Raw genomic sequence first — 22,375 nt, forward strand, 5'->3', positions numbered from 1 at the left:
TCTTGTTCACATAGTAGCATTTACTTATACCCCATATACTCTCAAAAAGTCTTCATAGTAGCCATTTCAGTAAGACTTGGACACCAAAGAACAAGATAACAGCAGGATACTAAAAGTCCCTGCTATCTTCTCCCTTGGAGAAGGAAATGGCAACCCACTCCAATGTTCTTGCCTGAAGAATCCCAGGGACGGGGGAGCCTGGTGGGCTATGTCCATGGGGTCGCAAAGAGTCGGACACGACTGAGCAACTATACTACTACTACTACTATCCTCTCCCTATCTGAATATCTACTCTCTCTACCTTTGTTATGTACCTCTCTCTAGCTTTAGTTCCAAAAACACACTTAGAGTAACATTTAAATTTTGCCTGTACAGCATAATTCAAGAAAGAATACATTCTTCCCTTGTGCTGCTGCTAAGTCGCTTCAGTCGTATCCGACTGTGTGTGACCCCATAGATGGCAGCCCACCAGGCTCCCCCTCCCTGGGATTCTCCAGGCAAGAACACTGGAGTGGGTTGCCATTTCCTTCTCCAATGCATGAAAGTGAAAAGTGAAAGTGAAGTCGCTCAGTCGTGTCCGATTCCTAGCGACCCCATGGACCGAAGCCTACCAGGCTCCTCCATCCATGGGATCTTCCATGGGTTACCACTGCCTTCTCCTCTTCCCTTGTGCTAATTCTCTCTAAATTGAATGTAAAAAGAAATAACAGAAAACCATTTCCCTTTCTCCATACTTGAATTAAAAAGGAGAAAAAAGGTGACAACCACACAAGAAGTTCCAAGCAAAGTTCTTTTTCATATATATATACATATATATATATATATATAAAACCTGACTAAAGAGTTGATTCTTTTGAAAATTTTACAACAAAATTAATGACAAATTCAAATTCTCAAGTTTTTTTACCTTAAAGAACCTGTAAGTTATTCAAAAAACAACAGAGAAAAATTTTAAACTCACTCTATTACAGAAATAAAAGAAATATCTGGGAATTCTCTGGTTGTCCAGTGGTTAGGACTCCACATGCTTACTGTCAAGGGGTCAGATTCGATCCTTGGTCAGGGAACTAAGATTCCACATGCCTCGCAGAGAGGCCAAAAAAAGAAATATTTTTTTTTAATAATAGTTTCATCATAATTTTTGGTGGCAAAAAATTCAAGCTTCCCATTTCTAGGAAGTAGATCACTTTGAATTACAAATTTGCATAATCAAATGAGTCTGTATCTTGTGTAGCTATAAAATCATGTGAAATTTTAAAAATGTAACTTCAAAATATACAAGGCATACTCTAAAATGAAACCATGTCTCTGATTACCAAGAATAATAAAAAAAAATGTTAAAGGCATAAGTATATTTTGTAAAGAATTTTCCCAACTGCTGATCTATTAATAAACTGATTCACTATTTACAATGATAGCAAAACAGAATAAAATCCCACTCAGAATTTCATGCTAAATCTTAACTCATAATAAAAAAAGAATCAAATTAAAACTATCCTGAAATACCATTTTTTAACCTATTAAACTTTTAGATTTTTGCCAGTCTAATAACACAATACACTGATAAGGCTGATGGGAAACAAGCACTCAATCATTGCCACCGTACACCCCAATGAGGAGAAATCTGATAATAACTACTATCAAAATTACATTTTGATACTTACTGATTCATTAAGTCCAACCTCTGGGTATTTTTGCCACAGATATATTCATATGCTTGCAAGATGACATGTGTGGAAGGTTATTAACTACAACATTATAACAAAATTTTGGAAAACAAGTGTCCATCAGTAGGGAACTTATTAATGGCAGACTGAATTGTGTCTCTCCAAAATCCATATGGTAAAGTCCTAACCCCCACTGTGATGGTTTTTAGAGATGAGGCCTTTGAGAGATACTCAGGTATAGACTGGGGCCCCTATAATGAGATTTGAGCCTTTAAAAGAATCACCAGAGAGCTCTCTCCCACCCCTCTGTCTCTACCTTGTGAGCACACAATGCGAAGACCACGTGAAAACCTGGAAAAGAGCCCTCAGCAGAACCTGACAATGTTGGCACCCTGATCTCAAAAATTCCTGCCTTCATAGCTGTGAGAAATAAAATTTACGTTGTTTAAGCCATTCAGACTACAGCATTTTTGTTAAGAAAGCCTAAACTAATAGTACATACATATATATAGTTTGATATACCATTTGTGGTAAAATTAAAAGTGGAGCAAATGTATATTGTATTTACTTAATTCTTAAAAAAAAAACAAAACTCTGAAAGTACACAAAAAACCAAGTGTTTACCCTCTATTTTTAGGAGAAAAGAGTCCTAAGCAGGTGGAGATCAGGTGGAAAGATTTTCATTACAAATCTTTTTTTTCTTCTGGATCAAGTGAACATATTACCTATTCTCCAAAATTAGATTTAGAATATTTTTCATTTATGTTAGTTATAAATATGTGAAATACTCACAACATTGATAAACACCTTATTCTTTATAGAATTGAGAGTACAGGCTCAGGCACTACATTAAAAAGGCCTCTTGCATCAAGGCTAGGAAACCTGTTTCAGAAGCAACTGTTGGTGGCATTTCATCTCATCACTTACATCATTTTCATTCTGTCCCTTTCTTCCGTCCCTCCCTCTTCCTCCCTCAGTCTATCTCTCTTTCTATGTCCTTTTTCCATCCCTGTTTTACCTCTTGTTCCATTTCTGACTTTCTCTTCCTTCTATCTCTCTTGACGAGGGTTTCCTGCTACAGCCAGTAGCAATCATAGGCTTCAGTCTACCCCTCCAGGGACTTTCCAGTCAACCTCAAGAATAGCAAAGGAAGCAAACTGCAAAAGCAGGGGAACTCAAGTACAGGGAGACTCTGAGTAGGAAATGATGCTTTGTTACAATAACTAATTAACCAAAAAGAAAACCTTTTTTTCCTCACCAGAAACTAAACTGCTCTAAAATTTTCCTAAAACCCAGATAGTAATGTCAAAACACTAATGCAACTTTTTAAATTAGGCAATTTAGATTTAAGTTAAACCTGAACAAGTCTGAACACAAATTATTTGATTAAACAAAATCAGTACAGTGGAAGATTCTTAGCTAGGAAAGATGTTCCCTCTCTCAAAGGAGTATAACTTACATTAAGAATATTCTCCATTCAGAGTGCTAACCATTACACCATGGGGCCTGTTATCTCTACTATTTTCAAAAGCAAAAACAAAAGACATAATTTCCAAAAAGTCTATTTGACAGGCAATTACCTCTGGGACCTAAATTACATGACATTCAGAAAATACTAAAAAGACTAATTTGTGTGTTCTAACATTAAGTTGTTTGTATAGTTTTAATAAGTATAACCTCTTGAGAAATGTGAACTCAGACTATATCTAAACTCATAAAGCAAAAATATAAGAAATCCCAGTATACTATAACCAAATCTTGTTCAAGGCTTGGTAGAGTTCTCACTAGATTTCTGCAACAGTATTATTATTGTTCTCAGTTTTATGCCTATAAGCTGTCTTCCCCTTGTTATCAGCTGTAGCAGACTTAAGGAAAACCAAACAAATACTAGGGTACAGAAATACATATTCAACTTTCCTTTAACTTTTAGAGAAAAAAGCAAACGTTTACGACTTTTTCTTCAAATCAATCTCAAAAGTGGTAAAAATTTCAAAGACAGCAAACACTAGGTTATATTTAGGCAAATGTCATTTCCCTATTTGCAAATGGGTACTTTTCCCTGTAAAAGAGTATTTAGAGTGGAAGACACCAGATCTGACCACAAAAATTATTTCTATGTATTTGCAGACTTCTACCCAATCTACTGAAATGTACACTATTTGCTAATGTTAGCATAGTCTTTTCTAACAAAGGGATCTGTTTGTTAACAGTGGTTAGCTAGCACAGAGTCCAAAATAAGAAAAAGCAGGCCCATCATATGCCCCAATTTGCTTTTCAGTTCCTCCTCTGGGTAGTTCTCTTCTCTCCATTTTAAACAAAAAAGTAGCAGATTTGCAGATTTGTAAATTCCTCTGAAAGCTGACAAGAAGAAAAATAATGGAAACATGCACATTTTATAAACTTTGAACATTTACTATGAAAAAGGAAGGAAGGATCTAGAATTAAGAAATCTATTTTCATTTTAAATAGTGAATATAAATCATACGAGTATAAATTACTCTGGAAAGACATTTTAAGACTAATAAACACACTTCTCAGCTTTGGTTTTAAAAAAGCTCATCATGATACATTAATATTTTGCAAATACAGTTGAGGCTCTTCCTTTTTCTGATCCTTTTTCATGATCCTCCCAAAATAAGCCTTGGGGTCCCTACTTTCACTGTTCTGAGAGCATACATTATTTTAGAATTAACTAACAGAGAGCTTCATACATGGAAAAGACTCAAAACTATTTGCTGCATGAGTTACAACACTAGTAAATGATGAAACTTTTGTTGTTGTTCAATCACTAATCATGTCCACCTCTTTGTAACCCCATGGACTGAAGTATGCCAGGCTTCCCTGTCCTTCCTTCACTATCTCCCAGAGTTTGCTCAAATTCATGTCCATTGAGTCAGTGATGCTACCCAACCAGTTATCTCACCCTCTGCTGCCCTATTCTCCTTTTGCCTTCAATCTTTCCTGTCATCAGGGTCTTTTCCAATGAGTAGCTCTTTGCGTCACGGTCACAGCCCTGTCATGATGAAGGGGCTTGCATAACTTGATGAAGCTATAAGCCATGCCGTGCAGGGCCACCCAAGACCGACAGGTCATAGTAGAGAGTTCTGACAAAATGCAGTCCACTGTAAGAGGGAATGGCAAACCACTCCAGTATTCTTGCTGTGAGAACCCCATGAGCAATATGAAAAGGCAATGAAGAAGCTTCCATGTCCTAAACTAATTCTTCATCAATAATTATTCATTCCTTTAGAGAGCTCATCGACTTTTAATATCTTTAGGCAAACAGCTCCCTGGGAATAAAAGTTCTCTCATTTACTAGCTATATAACCTTGGCCAACTTATTTAGACTACTTTCTGGGAAGGGGCTTTGTCCCTAAATTGTTGAGGCAGCATATTCTCCTAACCCCCATATTGAGGGTCTCTGATCCAGGGGCCCGAAGTAATAGGTAGAGGAGGTTGTGGCATTCGTAGGAGCTTGAACAACCATTTTTAACCTAAATGGAATAATGACTCTCTCTTCGTCCAAGAGGATTAAATGTGATAATAAAAGAGAGAACATTCTGGATACTACAAAGGCAATTATCTACATTTCTAATGCCCCATAGCTCTAAGTCACTTGAACATTCTGGTAACTTAAGCTCAATTTACCCAAAAGCAAATGTATCACGTAACTCTCAAAAATCTGTTTCTCCTAGCACAGACTTCTCAAAGTTTTGTATCTGGACAACTGAAGTCAATTTTTACTTCCTTTCCCTTTACTATCTTCCACCTAATCACCCAATCAACCACCAAGCTCTGTCACTCTTCCTCTAATGATTTCCTTCTTTTTCAGCCTACTAGCATGTTTTCCTTATTACCAAACGTCTGGGTCATGACAACTGATTTCCAAGTAGTTTCTCTTATTCCCCAAAGATCAAATTTAGCCCCCAATTCTCAGTTTTAGAGACAAACTTCCAGTAGTGCAGCTGTCAAATCTATCTCAATCATAGATGACAATCTTGAATCCATTCATATTAACATTTAGGACACGGACCTTATTGCATGGCTCCCACCGATCCCTACCTGTTGGTATTCACACCTTTGTGTGGGCTAAACCTCATCTTTTTCTCAATGAATAGTGAAAAGTGATGCGACTTCACTTCCATGTCTAGGTTACGAAAGTCTATAACTTCCTTCTTGCTAGCACTCTCTTCTCACTTCCTCGCTCTGACGAAACAAGCTGCCAAGTTGTAAGATACTCCATGGACAGGTCCATGTTGCCAGGAACCAAAGAAAGCCAACAGTGGTCATCTCATGAGGAACTGAGGTCTGTTTCCAATAAACCAATATAAATTAATTGGGCCAAAACATGAATTGTGCCAAATGAATGAATTGTGTCAAAACATGAATGAGCCAGGATGTGGATCCTTCCCAGCTGAGCGTCAAGATGACTACAGCCTTGTGAAAGACCCAGAGCCAGAGCACCCAGCAGTACTGCACCAATATTACTGACCCACAGACACTGTGAGATTAAAAAAACACTGCTGTTTCAATACACTACATTTGGGGATAATTTGTAGCACAATAATAGATAACAAACACATTGTCCCATATTTCTAAATAAATTCTAGGCAGATTAAAAAATTAAATATAAAACTACCAAACTATCTTAAAACTACATGAAAACAAAGATTTATAAAAATAATTTCTATAATTTGAAGTGAAAGAAAAAAGAATATAAGAGTTTGATTTATACAGGTTTTCTATATGACTAGAAAAATGTAATAGATTAAAATACAAAGACCAGGAAAATCTTCACAGCAAGTATAGAAAAATATTTAACCATACAAAATTAAGATATATGTAGTTACATATTTGTTACATAAAAAACTAATATAAATTTTCTGAAATGGTAGTGAAGAAATCAGTAAAAGGTAACGCCTCCAGAGAGGGAACATGGGTGGCTGGGACAAATATGTAAGGTAAACATTTCATTGTATATCACTCTTCTATCAACAAAGTAATAATAGTTTACAGTATTAATGATACTAAAAATATTAATTAGCAAAAGTATTAACATGGAATATTTGAAATAAACTTCAAGTATATTAATAAAAAATGAAAAGCTACAAGCAGATATTTAACATAAGAAAAAATAAAATTAATCATTAAGAAAGATGAGTTCAAAATAGATCAGAGACCTAAATGTAAGTTCAAAAATTTAAAACTCTTAGACAAAAATATATGTGCAAATCTTTGCGACATTGGCATTGGCAATGATTTCTTAAATGTGATACCAAGCATAAGCAAAAAAAGAAAAAATAGACGGGGCTTCATGAAAATTAAAAGCTTCTGTGCTACAAATAATTTCATCAAGAAAGTGAAAAGACCAGAATTCCTAGTCCAGTGGTTAGGACTCTGCGCTTTCACTGCTGTGGGCCTAAGTTCAATCCCTGGTTGGGGAACTAAGATCCCACAAGCCCTGTGGCTTGGCAAAAAAAAAAAAAAAGTGAAAAGACAACCCACAAGTGGGAAAAAATACTTGCAAATCAATATCTGATAAGGGAATTGTTCACAGAATACACAAGGAACCCTGACAACTCAATAATAAAAAAGATAAATAATCCAATTTTAAAATGGCCAAATATATCAACAAAAAGTCTACAAATAATAAATGCTGGAGAGGCTGTGGAGAAAAAGGAATCCTCCTACACTGTTGGTGAGGATACAAACTGGTACAGCCACTCTGGAAAACAGTACGGAGGTTCCTTAAAAAAACTAAAAATAGAGTTACCATATGATCCAGCAATCTAACTCCTGAGCATATATCTGGAAAACATGAATACTCTAATTTGAAAAGATAGATGCACCCCAATGTTCACAGCAGCACTATTTATAATAAGACATGGAAGCAATCTAAATGTCCACTTATATAGATGAATGGATAAAGAAGATGTAATACACACACACAATAGAATACTACTCAGCAAAAAAAGAATAATGCCATTTGCAGCAACATGGATGTACCTAGACTTTAACATAGTAAGTGAAATAAGTCAGAGAAAGACAAATATCATATATCACTTAAATGTGGAATCTAAAAAAAAGACACAAAGGAACTTATTTACAAGATATAAATAGACTCACAGACACTAAAAACAAATTTATGATTATCAAAGGGGAAAGGGGGTAAGGGATAAATTAAGAGTTTGGGATTAACAGATACAAATTGCTGTATATAAAATAGATAAACAACAAGGACCTGCTGCATAGCACAGGGAACTATATTCAGTATCTTGTAATAATCTACAATGGAAAAGAATCCGACACTTTGCTGTATACTTGAGACTAGCACAATATTGTAAACCAACTATCCAGTTCAATTTTTAAAAAGTGGCCAAAAGATCTGAATACACATTTCTCCAAAGACAGACAAATAACCAGTAAGAACATGAAGATACTTAACATTATTAGTCATCAGGGAAATGCAATTCAAAAACCACAATGAGATGCCATTTCATACCCACTAGGATGGCTAAAACCAAAAAGAAGGACAGTAACAAGTGTTGATGAGAATGTCAAGAAATTAAAACCTTAATATACTGCTGATAAGAAGATAAGATGGTGCATCAGCTTTGGAAAATGGTCTAACAGGTTCACAAACAGTTGAACAGTTAAACAATTACCTTATAACCCAACAATTCTACTCCTAGGTATATATCCAAGAGAAATGAAAACATATGTCCACACAAAACTTGAACATAAATGTTCAAAGCAGCATTATTCATAATATACAACATGGAAACTGATGAACAGATTAGCAAAATGCAGTGTATTCATAAATGGAATATTATTCAGCCACAAAAAAGAATAAAGTAACAATATATGCTACAACATAAATGACCAGTGAAAGCATTATGCCAATTAAACTTCTAAGTCTGCAAAGCCAAAGCCCAGTGTCTGAACCACAAGTGCATGTGCTCAGTTGCTCAGTCTTGAGCACAGACTATAGCCTGCCAGGCTCCTCTGTGCATGGAATTTTCTAGGCGAGAATACTGGAGTGTTTTGCCATTTCTATTCTAGGGGATCTTCCCAATCCTGGGATAGAGCCCACATCTCTGTGTCTCCTGCACTGGCAGGGAGATTCTTTACCACTGTGCCACCTGGGAAGCCACTGAATCACACAGTCTTTACTAAATTTCAACCACTCCCTAAGACATAACCTGAAATCTCCATTTTTTAAAATGTGATAGTAGCAAGTTACAGGTAAACACAGTCACATTTATGGCTCTAAAGTTTCAGAGGGGACTGGTGAGGCCTGGAAGAGAATGAGACAGCAAACAGAAAACATGAGCTTAAGAGGAGATGATGAACAACATATCAGCTTCTAAAGTAAAAGAGCCAACCAAAGAAGTGAGAAAGGAGCAATCATACAACAGTTAGAGCAATAAAGGGGCTCCCAGCATTGCAATCAGTAAAGAATCTGCCTGCAATGCGGGAGACCTGGGTTCAATTCCTGGGTTGGGAAGATCCCCTGGAGAAGGAAATGACAACCCACTCCAGTATTCTTGCCTGGAGAAACCCATGGACAGAGGAGCCTGGTAGGCTACAGTCCATGGGGTCACAAGAGTTGGACATGACTTGGTGCTTTCTTTTTCTTAGAGCAATAAAGGAGAAACTAAGAGAAAGTAATGTCAAAAAAGGCAAGAAAAGAATAGCAACAGATACTCTTATAAAGATATCATATATCTTATAAAGTTGGAATAAGAATCAAAAAATAGTCATCATTTTTTACTCATATCCTTGGTAAGGACAGAGCCAAATGTCATGGGTTGAACAATAAATAAGGGTTACAGAAATGGAAGCAGTTGAGTGTAAATTGTTTTTAAGAGGAAAGGATTTAGATTAGTTTTCATTATTGTTTTTGGTTTTTAAATCTAGAGACTTTGGGCCTCAGAGGAAGAAGCCTGGGAAGAAGTAACATAAGACAAAGAAGGAAACTGTTTGACTAATGTCCTACAGGATAAAGGGATAAATTCAACTGAGAGACAGGCTGAAAGACTAGCTTTGAACAAGCCTCATGTAAGTAAAAGTATATGTCAGTATGTAAATGCAGTAATGCGCTATATATCTGCATCACTGGGGAAGAGTTCCACATAACTGAATTACTCGACACTTAAGCATTTCTTTTAGTTTAGTCATTTTCCTTGAAATTGCTCACCATTGTATGATACAGTTGTCTGCCTTCTTAAACATATTGTACTCTCCTGGATGACAAGGTCATTGTAACTATAATTACATTAATGGGAAGTAATATAGCTGAATCTGCATGTTAATTTTTCAAGTCTTTGACTGTTCTATGTTGTCAGTTGCCATTTCCTGATAACTTTTTTCCTTTGTGCTTTCAACATATTCTAGTTTTAAAATTATATAACCATTAAATAATACCCTAAGTAAGGATAATAGAATCCTGAATCAAAGTATAGGAATAAAGTATATGGCTTTATGACATTGTTAAGAAACCTGTTTCACTTTTCAATTCAAGATTGGGTTTCAAACAGTTGAGGATGTCAGAAGACTAACCTCTGGCTACATGAAATATTACTTTATCTTGTTTCCTTAAGTTATAGCAAAATAACCCTGCCAAGTTATTGATAATTTTATATGGTTAGTCTTAAACCACACACACACACACACACACAAAAGTATCATGCATTCCAAAACTGAGCTTAGACATTTCACAGTAACTATACTTTCCTTTCGTATAATCACTTACCAATAAAAAGTTATAATCTTCTATATTTCTGTATGTAAATACAGCCAAGCATATTTCACATATATGGATATTATTCATGATAAATGTATAGCCTTCACAAAATCTTGATTTTAATCTCTTCCAAATTTCATACAAATTTCACAACACAAAGGCTAAAACGGACTAGAGCTAGGCACAAGGCAATCCCTTGACCAAAATTTAAGATTTCATTCCTATAGTTCCAGTAACAAAGGCTATTACAATTTCATTCATTCATTCTTAAGATTCTGAATAATCCAGCAATTTCACTTTTGGGTATTCATCTGAAGGAAAGGAAAATACTAATTTGAAAATATATCTGAACCTTCATGTTCACTGCAGTATTATTTACAAAAGCTAAAACATGGAAGCTACCAGAGTCCATCAAATGGACAGTGATGAGTAAATAAATAAAATGTGGTATATATATATACACACAGTGATATATTATTCAGCCATAAAAAGGAAACATTGCCATTTGCAACAAGGTGGATGTACTTTGAGGGCATTATGCTAAGTGAGAAAAGTCAGAAAGAGAAAGGACAAATACTGTACAATCCTTCTTATATGTAGAATCTAAAAAAACAAACAAAACTCATAAATACAGAGAACAGATTGAGGGCAGCCAGAGGCAGGGGTGGGTAAAATGGGTGAAGGTGATCAAAAGGTACAAACTTCCAGTTATAAAATAAATAAGTCGTGGAAATGTACTGTGCAGCATCATGACTATAGTTGATAACACTGTATCACACATTTGAAAGTTGCTAAGAGAGTTCTCATTAAAAAAAAATTGTGCAGGGACACACATTAACTAGATCTATTGTGGTGATCATTCCACAATACATACAAATATCAAATCTTTATGCTGTACACCTGAACCTAATATAATGTTACATGTCAAATATTTCTCAATTTAAAAAAAAAACAGATTCTGGATGGCTATGCTCACCTATCCTATACATTATCAAAAACAAAAAACTACCATTACTTCTCCAGCACTCACTTCCTGTTCCTTCAGTTTTTCATTCATATCAATGAAAATTAATAAATGTAGAATCTCTCAAAGACAGAGGGGTGTGAGTGGCCTAATCAACTCAAACTAAAACATCTCACTAGTTTAGACTATCAGAGGCACTAGCATTTGTACTTTTGCCGAGACCTGAGTTTGATCCCTGAATTGGGAAGATGCCCTAGAGACGGGAATGGCAACCCACTCCAGTATTCTTGCCTGGAGAATTCCATGGACAGAGGAGCCTGGCAGGCTACAGTCCATGGGGTCACAAAGACTCAAACAAGACTGAGCACGCACACACTCTATATTTAAATTATTTATGCATATCTCTCTTTCTAAATCACAAACACTATGAGGGCAAGAATCTTTTCTGACTTAATGATTCCATCCATCACTGGACAAACAAGTTCTCAGCACCAAGCATTTTGCTAGCCTCTAGAGAGAGTGGAGTTGAACAGTACCCCCCTTCAACAAGCAAGAAAGGGAGGCAGACTTATTGTAAACAAATTACAATATAGGAAAAAACAAAAGTGAGTATGGACTCAAATCACAGGAAAAATTAACTCTACGGTTGTAGAGGGAGTTAAGGGATACATCTATGTGTTCTCCAAAAGGCCTTCAATAAATACCTGTTGAATGGACAAATAAATGTACTAAATCTTGCTAATGAAAATTGAGACCCCCAGGTCCAAATGAAACGTATTAGCTACTTCTGAAGTTACTGCATAAACCTAATCCTTCAACAACTGCAGGAATGCAGACTTCAGAATACTCACCCCCTCCTCAGGAAATCACCTTGGAGAAAGGGCCATACCTGTACTGCCAGCCTTTGGCACTGCCACCTCGGCTGCTACTGCTGCTGCTGCTGCTGATTCCACCCCCACAGCTGCTGTTGCTGCTGTTCTTGTTCGGGGTCACCGCGGTGGCCAGGCCCTCCAGCCTTCCTTCGCTCTCTGAGACTTTCATTGCTGACACTGGTTCACCCCCCTGCATCTTAACTCCAAAGTCCATCTGCCCTTCTTGGGCGGGAGAAACAACTCTGCAGAGTAGTTTTGTAAGTGATAAGATTTAAGATTTGATCTGAAAGGGCTCCCAATTGCTAAACTAGCCGGCGGCTGGAGCAGTAATCATCAAATAGTCCAGGGAAGGAATACAAGCATTCCCCCTGAAGGAAACTTTTAACAGGAGAAGGACAGCGATGAGGGCAGATGTCCTTTAAATATATATCTCCTTCCGGGCAAAAGCAAGGAGGGAAAGAAAATCACCCTGCCAGAGGACTTGGTGGCATGCTCAAAGGAGGAGCAGAAACGGCGTGAGGAGGTCGCGGACCCTAGCCAGGAGGGCTGGGCGAAGTACGGACCGCTGACGGGAACCCGCGGCCTGACCTCTGGGCTGACGGACTGACCCGCCTCGCTCCCTCTTCTCAAGCTGGTCCTCAGCGGGAAGGTTCAGTCCAGCCCGCTCGGCGGTTCCCACAGCAGCTCTCGAGACAGAGCTGGGGCGGCTCGCGCTCAGCCCGGGAGGAGGATCGGGGAAGGAGGCCGCCGGGGGCGGGACGCCGGCTCCAGGGTCGCCTCGCCTCCACTCAGAGGCAAGCAGCTCGGGGCGATTTCCTCCAACTCCCCCGGCACTGGGCCCTCGACCGGGTTCCCAGAGGCGGGCGAGTTCCTCACCCTCGCTACTGCCCAAACGTGAAACCCACAACTGCGGCCACCGCCCCACCCACAGCCCCACAGCCGGTCACCTGCCCGCTCGCTCTCTCCCCGCCTTCCCTTCCGGAGTAGCGTGAGCTCACTTCCCCCAGAGCAGAGGCCACTGGCGCCATCTTTGAGAAGGGCGCGCGGCCCTGAAGGGGGCGGAGCCTCGGGGATCGTGGTGCTGGGGCGGTGGACTCCGAGGAAAGGGAGGAGGCAAGGCAGCGGAGGGAGGAGCGGTGGGTCAGTCACCAAGCAGAAAAAAAGCAGTTAGCGGCCTAATGAAGGTGTCTTGCGGCCTTCCTATCCCGGGCAAGGCCTTCCATTTGAGGGCCCACTTCAGGCATTTTAGGAAAAAAGCGTAGAAAAATGTCATTTCTGAAGGAATTAAAAAAATAATAATTCATTTTAGTAATTAGAAAAAAAAAAAGCCTTATTGGCATAAGGCAAATCAGTATTATAAATGAAAAAGAAACTATCATGGAAATTAGAGCTCTCAGAATCAAAACTAGTTATTCTGAGGGTCTTCCCTGGTGGCTGAGCAGTAAAGAATCCGCCTGCCAATGCAGGAGATGCTGCTTTGATCCCTGGGTCTCCAAGACTGCCTGGAGGAGGAAATGGCAACCCACTCCAGTATTCTTGCCTGGGAAATCCCCTGGACAGAGGCGCCTGGCAGGCTACAGTCAATGGGATCTCAAGAGTCCAGTCAGACACAACTTAGGACTAAGGACAATGTTCTTTCTGACCTCAGACAACTCTTTCACCCTCCTTAGCCTAGACTTTTGTATCTATGAAATCAGAATGTTTAGGTGATTTCTAAAGTCCCTTCTAGGACTTCCCGGGTGGCTCAGACGGTAAAGCGTCTGCCTATAATGTAGGAAACCCGCATTCCATCCCTGGGTTGGGAAGATCTTCTGGAGAAGGAAATAGCAACCCACTTCAGTACTCTTGCCTGGAAATCCCAAGGACAGAGGAGCCTTGTAGGCTACATTCCATGGTGTCGCAAAGAGTCGGACATGACTGAGCAACTAAACTTTCTTTCTTTCTAATTGTAAATTCCAGTTTCCAACAAAATGACTTTTGAATGTATACTGTGTGAAACACTAGAAGAAGTATTGTTGTTGTTTAGTCGCTGAGTTGTCTCTGACTCTTTGCAACCCCGTGGACTGTAGAACTTTAGGTACCTCTATACTCCTTTTCATTATAGGGGACTGGAATGCAAAAGTAGGAAGTTAAGAAACACCTGGAGTAACAGGCAAATTTGGCCTTGGAGCACGGAATGAAGCAGGGCAAAGGCTAATAGAGTTTTGCCAAGAGAACGCACTGGTCATAGCAAACACCCTCTTTCAATAACACAAGAGAAGACTCTACACATGGACATCACCAGATGGTCAACACCGAAATCAGATTGATTATATTCTTTGCAGCCAAAGATGGAGAAGCTCTATACAGTTAGCAAAAACAAGACCAGGAGCTAACTGTGGCTCAGATCATGAACTCCTTATTGCCAAATTAAGATTTAAATTGAAGAAAGTAGGGAAAACCACTAGACCATTCAGATATGACCTAAATCAAATCCCTTATGATTATACAGTGGAAGTGAGAAATAGATTTAAGGGACTAGATCTGATAGAGTGCCTGATGAACTATGGACGGAGGTTCATGACATTGTACAGGAGACAGGGACCAAGACCATCCTCATGGAAAAGGAATGCAAAAAAGCAAAATGGCTGTCTGAGGAGGCCTTACAAATAGCTGTGAGAAGAAGAGAAGTGAAAAGCAAAGGAGAAAAGGAAAGATATAAGCATCTGAATGCAGAGTTCCAAAGAATAGCAAGGAGAGATAAGAAAGCCTTCCTCAGCGATCAATGCAAAGAAATAGAGGAAAACAACAGAATAGGAAAGACAAGAGATCTCTCCAAGAAAATTAGAGATACCAAGGGAACATTTCATGCAAAGATGGGCACAATAAAGGACAGAAATGGTATGGACCTAACAGAAGCAGAAGATATTAAGAAGAGGTGGCAAGAATACACAGAAGAACTGTACAAAAAAGATCTTCACGACCAAGATAATCACGATGGCGTGATCACTCACCTACAGCCAGACATCTTGGAATGTGAAGTCAAGTGGGCCTTAGAAAGCATCACTACGAGCAAAGCTAGTGGAGGTGATAGAATTCCAGTTGAGCTCTTTGAAATCCTGAAAGATGATGCTGTGAAAGTGCTGCACTCAATATGCCAGCAAATTTGGAAAACTCAGCAGTGGCCACAGGACTGGAAAAGGTCAGTCTTCATTCCAATCCCAAAGAAAGGCAATGCCAAAGAATGCTCAAACTGCCGCACAATTGCACTCATCTCACACGCTAGTAAAGTCATGCCCAAAATTCTCCAAGCCAGGCTTCAGCAATATGTGAACCGTGAACTTCCAGATGTTCAAGCTGGTTTTAGAAAAGGCAGAGGAACCAGAGATCAAATTGCCAACATCTGCTGGATCATGGAAAAAGCAAGAGAGTTCCAGAAAAACATCTATTTCTGCTTCATTAACTATGCCAAAGCCTTTGACTGTGTGGATCACAACAAACTGGAAAATTCTGAAAGAGATGGGAATCCCAGACCACCTGACCTGCTTCTTGAGAAACCTGTAATCAGGTCAGGAAGCAACAGTTAGAACTGGAGATGAAACAACAGACTGGTTCCAAATAGGAAAAGGAGTATGTCAAGGCTGTACACTGTCCCCCTGCTTATTTAACTTATATGCAGAGTACATCATGAGGAATGCTGGGCTGGAAGAAGCACAAGCTGGAATCAAGATTGCCAGGAAAAATATCAATAACCTCAGATATGCAGATGACACCACCCTTATGGCAGAAAGTGAAGAGGAACTCAAAAGCCTCTTGATGAAAATGAAAGAGGAGAGTGAAAAAGTTGGCTTGAAGCTCCACATTCAGAAAACAAAGATCATGGCATCTGGCCCCATCACTTCATGGGAAATAGATGGAAAAACAGTGGAAACAGTGTCAGACTTTATTTTGGGGGGCTCTAAAATCACTGCGGATGCTGATTGCAGCCATGAAATTAAAAGACACTTGCTCCTTGGAAGGAAAGTTATGACCAACCTAGATAGCATATTAAAAAGCAGAGACATTACTTTGCCAACCAAGGTCTGTCTGGTCAAGGCTATGGTTTTTCCAGTGGTCATGTATGGATGTGAGAGTTGGACTGTGAAGAAAGTTGATCGCTGAAGAATTGATGCTTTTGAAGTGTGGTGTTGGAGAAGCCTCTTGAGAGTCCCTTGGACTGCAAGGAGATCCAACCAGTCCATTCTAAAGGAGATCCGTCCTGGGTGTTCATTGGAAGGACTGATGCTGAAGCTGATGCTCCAATACTTTGGCCACCTCATGCGAAGAGTTGACTCACTGGAAAAGACTCTGATGCTGGGAGGGATTGGGGGCAGGAGGAAAAGGGGATGACAGAGAATGAGATGGCTGGATGGCATCACCGACTCGATGGACATGAGTTTGAGTGAACTTTGGGAGTTGGTGATGGACAGGGAGGCCTGGCGTGCTGTGATTCATGAGGTCACAAAGAGTCGGACGTGACTGAGTGACTGAACTGAACTGATACTCCACTATCTCCCACAGTTTGCTCAAATTCATGTCCATTGAGTCGGTTAAGTTATCTAGTATACTCTGGTGTCTTCTTCTGTTGCTTTTAATCATTCCCAGCATCAGGGTCTTTTCCAATGAGTTAGCTCTTCATATCAGGTGGCCAAAGTACTGGAGTTTCAGATTCAGCAATGATCTAGTTTTTTGAATGCTGAGTTTCAAGCCAGCTTTTGCATTCTCCTCTTTCACCTTTATCAAGAGGTTCTTTGTATCCTCTTCGCTTTCTGCCAGTGAAGTGTATCATCTGCATATATGAGGTTGATGATTTCTCCCAGCAATCTTGATTCCAGCTTGTTTTATCCAACCTGGCATTTCACATGATGTACTCTGCATATAAGTTAAATAAGCAGGGTGATATATACAGTATGACAAAAAACTTGTCATACTCGTTTCCCAATTTTGAACCAGTCTGTTGTTCCATGTCCAGTTCTAACTGTTGCTACTTGACCTGCATACAGGTTTCTAAGGAGACAAATAAGGTGGTCTTGTACTTCCATCTCTTTAAGAATTTTCCACAGTTTATTTTGATGCACACAGTCAAAGTCTTATCATAGTGAAGCAGATGTTTTTCTGGAATTCCCTTGCTTTCTCATGATCCAACAAATGTTGGCAATTTGATCGGTGGTTCCTCTGCCTCTTCAAAACCCAGCTTGTACATCTCGAAGCTTTCAGTTCATGTACTGTTGAAGCCTAACTTGAAGGATTTTCAGCATAACCTTGCTAGCATGTGAAATGACTGCAATTGTACAGTACTTTGAACATTCTTTTTCATTGTTCTTCTTTGGGATTGGAATGAAAAGTGACTTTTCCAGTCCTGTGTCCACTGCTGAGTTTTCCAAATTTGCTGGCATATTGAGTGCAGCACTTTCACAGCATCATCTTTTTAGGATTCGAAATAGCTCAACTGGAATTCCATCACCTCCACTAGCTTTGTTTGTAGTAATGCTTCCTAAGGCCCACTTGACTTCACACTCCAGGTTGCCCAGTTCTATGTGAGTGACCACTCCATCATGGTTATCTGGGTCATTAAGATCTTTCTTGTATATTTCTTCTGTGTAATCTTGCCACTTCTTAATCTCTTCTACTTCTGTTAAGTCCTTACTGTTTCTGTCCTGTATTGTGCCCATCTTTGCATGAAATGTTCCCTTGGTATCTCCAATTTTCTTGAAGAGATAGCTAGTCTTTCCCATTCTATTGTTTTCTTCTATTTCCCTGCATTGTTCTTTCAAGAAGGCCTTTTTACCTCTCCTTGCTGTTCTCTGGAACTCTGCATTCAGTTGGGTATAGCTTTCACTTTCTCCCTTGCCTTTCATGTCTCTTCTTTCCTCAGCTATTTGTAAAGCCTCCTCAGACAACCACTTTGCCTTCTTGCATTTCTTTTTCTTTGGGATGATTTTGGTCACTGACTTCTGTACACTGTTATAAACCTCCATCCATAGTTCTTCAGGCATTCTGTCTACCAGATCTGATCCCTTAATTCATCAGCTCCACTGTATAATCATAATGGATTTGATTTAGGTCATACCTGAATGACCTAATGGTTTTCCCTACTTTCTTCAACTTAAGCCTGAATTTTGCAATAAGGAAGTCATGATCTGAGTCACAATCAGCTCCAGGTCTTGTTTTTCTGACTGTGTAGATCTCCTCCATCGTTGACTGCAAAGAACATAATCAATCTGATTTCAGTATTGACCGTCTGGTGATGTCTCAAAGTAAAAAGTAAGTAAAGTAGTAATACAGATATAGTTATACAGATAATTAAAGCCATGAAGAAAATAAAAGGAGATGATGTAGAAAATAAGCACGATGGAATAGAGAACTTACTTTTAGGAAGAACAGTTGAAAAAAGTCATCTATGATGAGGTGGCATTTAAAGTGAGAGAATAAAGAAAGGGAAGGAAACTAAGGGGAAAGCAAGCTTTACTTATTTTGGGAAATGAGAGACCTGGGACCCTGACCTCAGTGAATAAAAAGTGGTGTGAAATGAAAGTGAAGAGATAGGCAGAGAAATTTGGATTTTAAGTGCAATGGAAAGTCATTGAAACTTTTAATAAAGGAGGATTGTGATCTGACTTATGTTTTCAGACCATTTCTCTAGTCTTTTCAGCAGATGGTCCTAGGAGACTGGATATTCACATACAAAAGAATAAAATTGGACCCTACACACCATATTCAAATGTTAACTCAAAATGTATCAAAGACACAAATGTAAAAGCTAAAATATTGAAACTCTTAAATGAAAAAAAAAGTGTAAATCTCCACAACCAGAGGGCAGGCAAAGCCTTTTGACTACAACATCAAAGCATAAGTGACAAAAGAAAAAAATAGATTGGACTTCATGAAGATTAAAAACATTTGTTTTGCAAGCAATACCATCAAGGAAGTAAAAAGGCAACCCATAAAATGGGGGGAAAATATCTGCAAACCATATATATAAGGGACTTATATCCAGAATATATAAAGAGCTCTTCCGTTCCGTTCAGTCGCTCAGTTGTATCCGACTCTTTGCGACCCCGTGGACTGTAGCCTACCAGGCTTCTCCGTCCATGGCATTCTCCAGGCAAGAATAATAGAGTGGGTTACCGTTTCCTTCTCCAGGGGATCTTCCCGACCCAGGGATCGAACCCGGGTCTCCTGCATTGGAGGCAGACGCTTTAACCTCTGAGCCACCAGGGAAGCCCTTATAAAGAGCTCTTACAACTCATTAATAAAACTACAAATAACCAAATTTTTAAATGGACAAAGGAATGGAACATTTATTCAAAGAAGATATAGCAATGATCAATAACTACATTAAGAAGTTCTCAACATCATTACTAACCAAGGAAACAGATCAAAACCACAATAAGCAGAGCTTCCCTTGTGGTCCAATGAATAAGAATCCACCTTGCAATGCAAGGGACACTAGTTCAATCACTGGTCCGGGAAGATCCCACTTGCCAGAGGGCAACTAAGCCTATGCACCACAACAACTAAGCCTGTGCTTTAGAGCCCTCCAGCCACCACTACTGAAGCCCGAGTGCCTAGGGTCTGTGCCCCGCAGTAAGAGAAGCCACCACAACAGGAAACCAGTGCACCGCAGCTTGAGTAGCCTCTTTTCACCACAACTAGAGAAAGCCTGTGCACAGCAACAACGAACCAGTGCAACCATCAATGAATAAACAGATAAAACAATATTAAAAAACACACAACACACACACAATGAGGGACTTGTCTGGCAGTCCAGTGGTTAGAACTCCACGCTTTCACTGCCAAGGGTACAGGTTTAATCCCTGGTTAGGGAACTAAGCTCCTGTAAGCTGTGCAGTGTGGCCGAAAAAATATATACATATCTAAAAGGTAAAGAATAAGCTAACCAGTGTTGATGAGGGATGTGGCGAAATTGGAATCCTCATACTGTGATAGTGGAAATGTAAAATGTGGTATATCCACACAATACAATATTACTTGGCCAAAAAAGGAATGGAGTGCTAACATATGCTACAACAAGAATAAGAGACAACATGGAGACTGAGCATGAGCCTGGGAGTCTGGAAAAGGTTTCAGCTTTTGAGACCCATAAACTTCTGTTGCTGCTCCCAGTGGTGATGAGACTTGGGGACTAGCCCGTGCTAACCAAATGATCAACAAAAGGATGTGTAGCAACTGGAAAGATGTGTTATTTGACAATGAAAAATACAGTACGAAGTACTCAAGTCTGGTATCAGCATGTTCTATGAAAGACCATCAATAGCATAAGCTACATTATTAACAGAAGGTTACATGATGCTCATGGAATCAGAGCCAGGAGAGTTGATTCATAGGTGTTTTATTATTTTTTAAGTAAAAATTTTTTGTTGTTGTACAGCAGGGTCTGAGTCTGACTTTCATTTAATGTCTAAGGAGAAAAGAGGGCATAGGATTTGAACAAACAAGATAAAGACACTTTTTTTAATGCCTTCAATGAAGGATATGTTCATCTTTTTGAAGCGTTTAAGGTACATTCCCCTGATTCCAGGTGGGTGATGATGGATCAGTGCGTCCTTGCATGTGGAAAGTGGTCAGGAACATGCGCTTGTATGTCATACTGACTGTGATTGACTACTGATTGCACACATGTGACATTAGGTGAGTTACCGAAATTCTTTGTACTTGTTCCTTGCCTGAAAATGGGAGTAATAACCTTTCTGCTATAGACTGAATTGTGCCTCCTGAAAATTCATCTAATTCTCAATGTGTAGAGAAGGAACCTTATGCGTTAATTAGGTTTTGATGAGGTCATTATCCTGGTGTTCCCATGATGAGACTGCTGCTGCTGCTGCTAAGCCGCTTCAGTCATGTCCGACTCTGTGCAACCCCATAGAAGGCAGCCCACCAGGCTCCCCTTTCCCTGGGATTCTCCAGGCAGGAACACTGGAGTGGGTTGCCATTTCCTTCTCCAATGCATGACAGTGAAAAGTGAAAGTGAACTCGCTCAGATGTATCCGACTCTTAGCGACCCCATGACTGCAGCCCACCAGGCTTCTCCGTCCATGGGATTTTCCAGGCAAGAGTACTGGAGTGGTGTGCCATTGCCTTCTCCACATGATGAGATTAGTACCTTTCTAAGAAGACACACCAGAATGCTTTCTCTCTGTACCCCCACCCCACTCCCGCCCCCGACTCCTGTGTGAAGACACAGGGAGAAGGAGGCCATCTACAGATCATGAAGACAATTCTCACCAGAAATTGGTGAGTTTGATCTTGGACCTCTAACTTTCAGATACTGTATTTTGTTATGACAGCTGAAGGTAAGAAAGTCTCCCTTTTGAGTGGTTATCAGCATTAAATAAAATGACACGTGAAATCTGACAGGACTTGGTAAGTGCTTAGCAACTGTTAGCCATTGTTACTATAAGAATAGGGTTTCCTTGCCAAGTACAGTGAATGGCCATGTTTGGCGAGGGCACCTATCCCCTGGACAGCTCTGAAGACACACCAACCAGCATATTTCCGAAGACATCCGAATATTTCTATGGGAGAATACCAGCTTTGTCTCCCAGATGAAATGAAGTTTTCCAGAGGTATCAAAAGAGACTTGTCAGGGTACGTAGATAAATACTCCTAAGGACATTATCTGGAATCACCAGCTTGTGGGTGTCTGGGTGAAAAGGCAGGTGCACCAGGTGATCCCTGCTTCAGTGTCACCCCCTCACAGAGGCCTTCCTTGACCACTCACTCTGTACAGAGCAGCAGCCCCAACCCATTTTTCCAGACTTTTACCCTGCTTTCATTTTCTTACCAGCACCTAACATTATATGCTCTGTTGTGCATTTTCTGTCTACTCGTTAAAATGTAAGCTGTATGAGGAAAGAGTCAATTCTTTTTTTCCCACCTCTGCACCCCCAGTACTGGAACACTGCCTGGAACATTTGTTGAATGAATGAATTTACAACAGTGGTTAAGAATACAAAACTGGCGTCAGCCTTCAAATCTTGGCTTTGTCACGTACAGCATGTAATCTTGGGCAAGTTACTACCTTTGTGAACCTGAGTTTTCTCATCTATAAAATGGAAATAGGATGAAATAAGAAAATATACAGAAA

At 39.6% G+C, this 22,375-nt stretch overlaps 1 protein-coding gene across 1 annotated transcript in view; it reads right to left on the reverse strand.

Moving 5' to 3' along the window:
* Positions 1–13,235, reverse strand: part of OSBPL11 (oxysterol binding protein like 11) — a 93,276-nt gene extending 80,041 nt beyond the window's left edge. The window contains exon 1 of the mRNA XM_055398416.2: positions 12,267–13,235. Within this exon, the coding sequence (XP_055254391.1) occupies positions 12,267–12,463 (197 nt within the window). The 5' untranslated portion in view covers positions 12,464–13,235. The remainder of the gene's footprint in view (positions 1–12,266) is intronic.
* Between the last annotated feature and the right edge of the window lie 9,140 nt (positions 13,236–22,375).

The sequence above is a fragment of the Moschus berezovskii genome, chromosome 1 (genome assembly GCF_049115385.1).
Source record: "Moschus berezovskii isolate FMDL1 chromosome 1, NW_MosBer_1.0, whole genome shotgun sequence".
NCBI lineage: Eukaryota > Metazoa > Chordata > Mammalia > Artiodactyla > Moschidae > Moschus > Moschus berezovskii.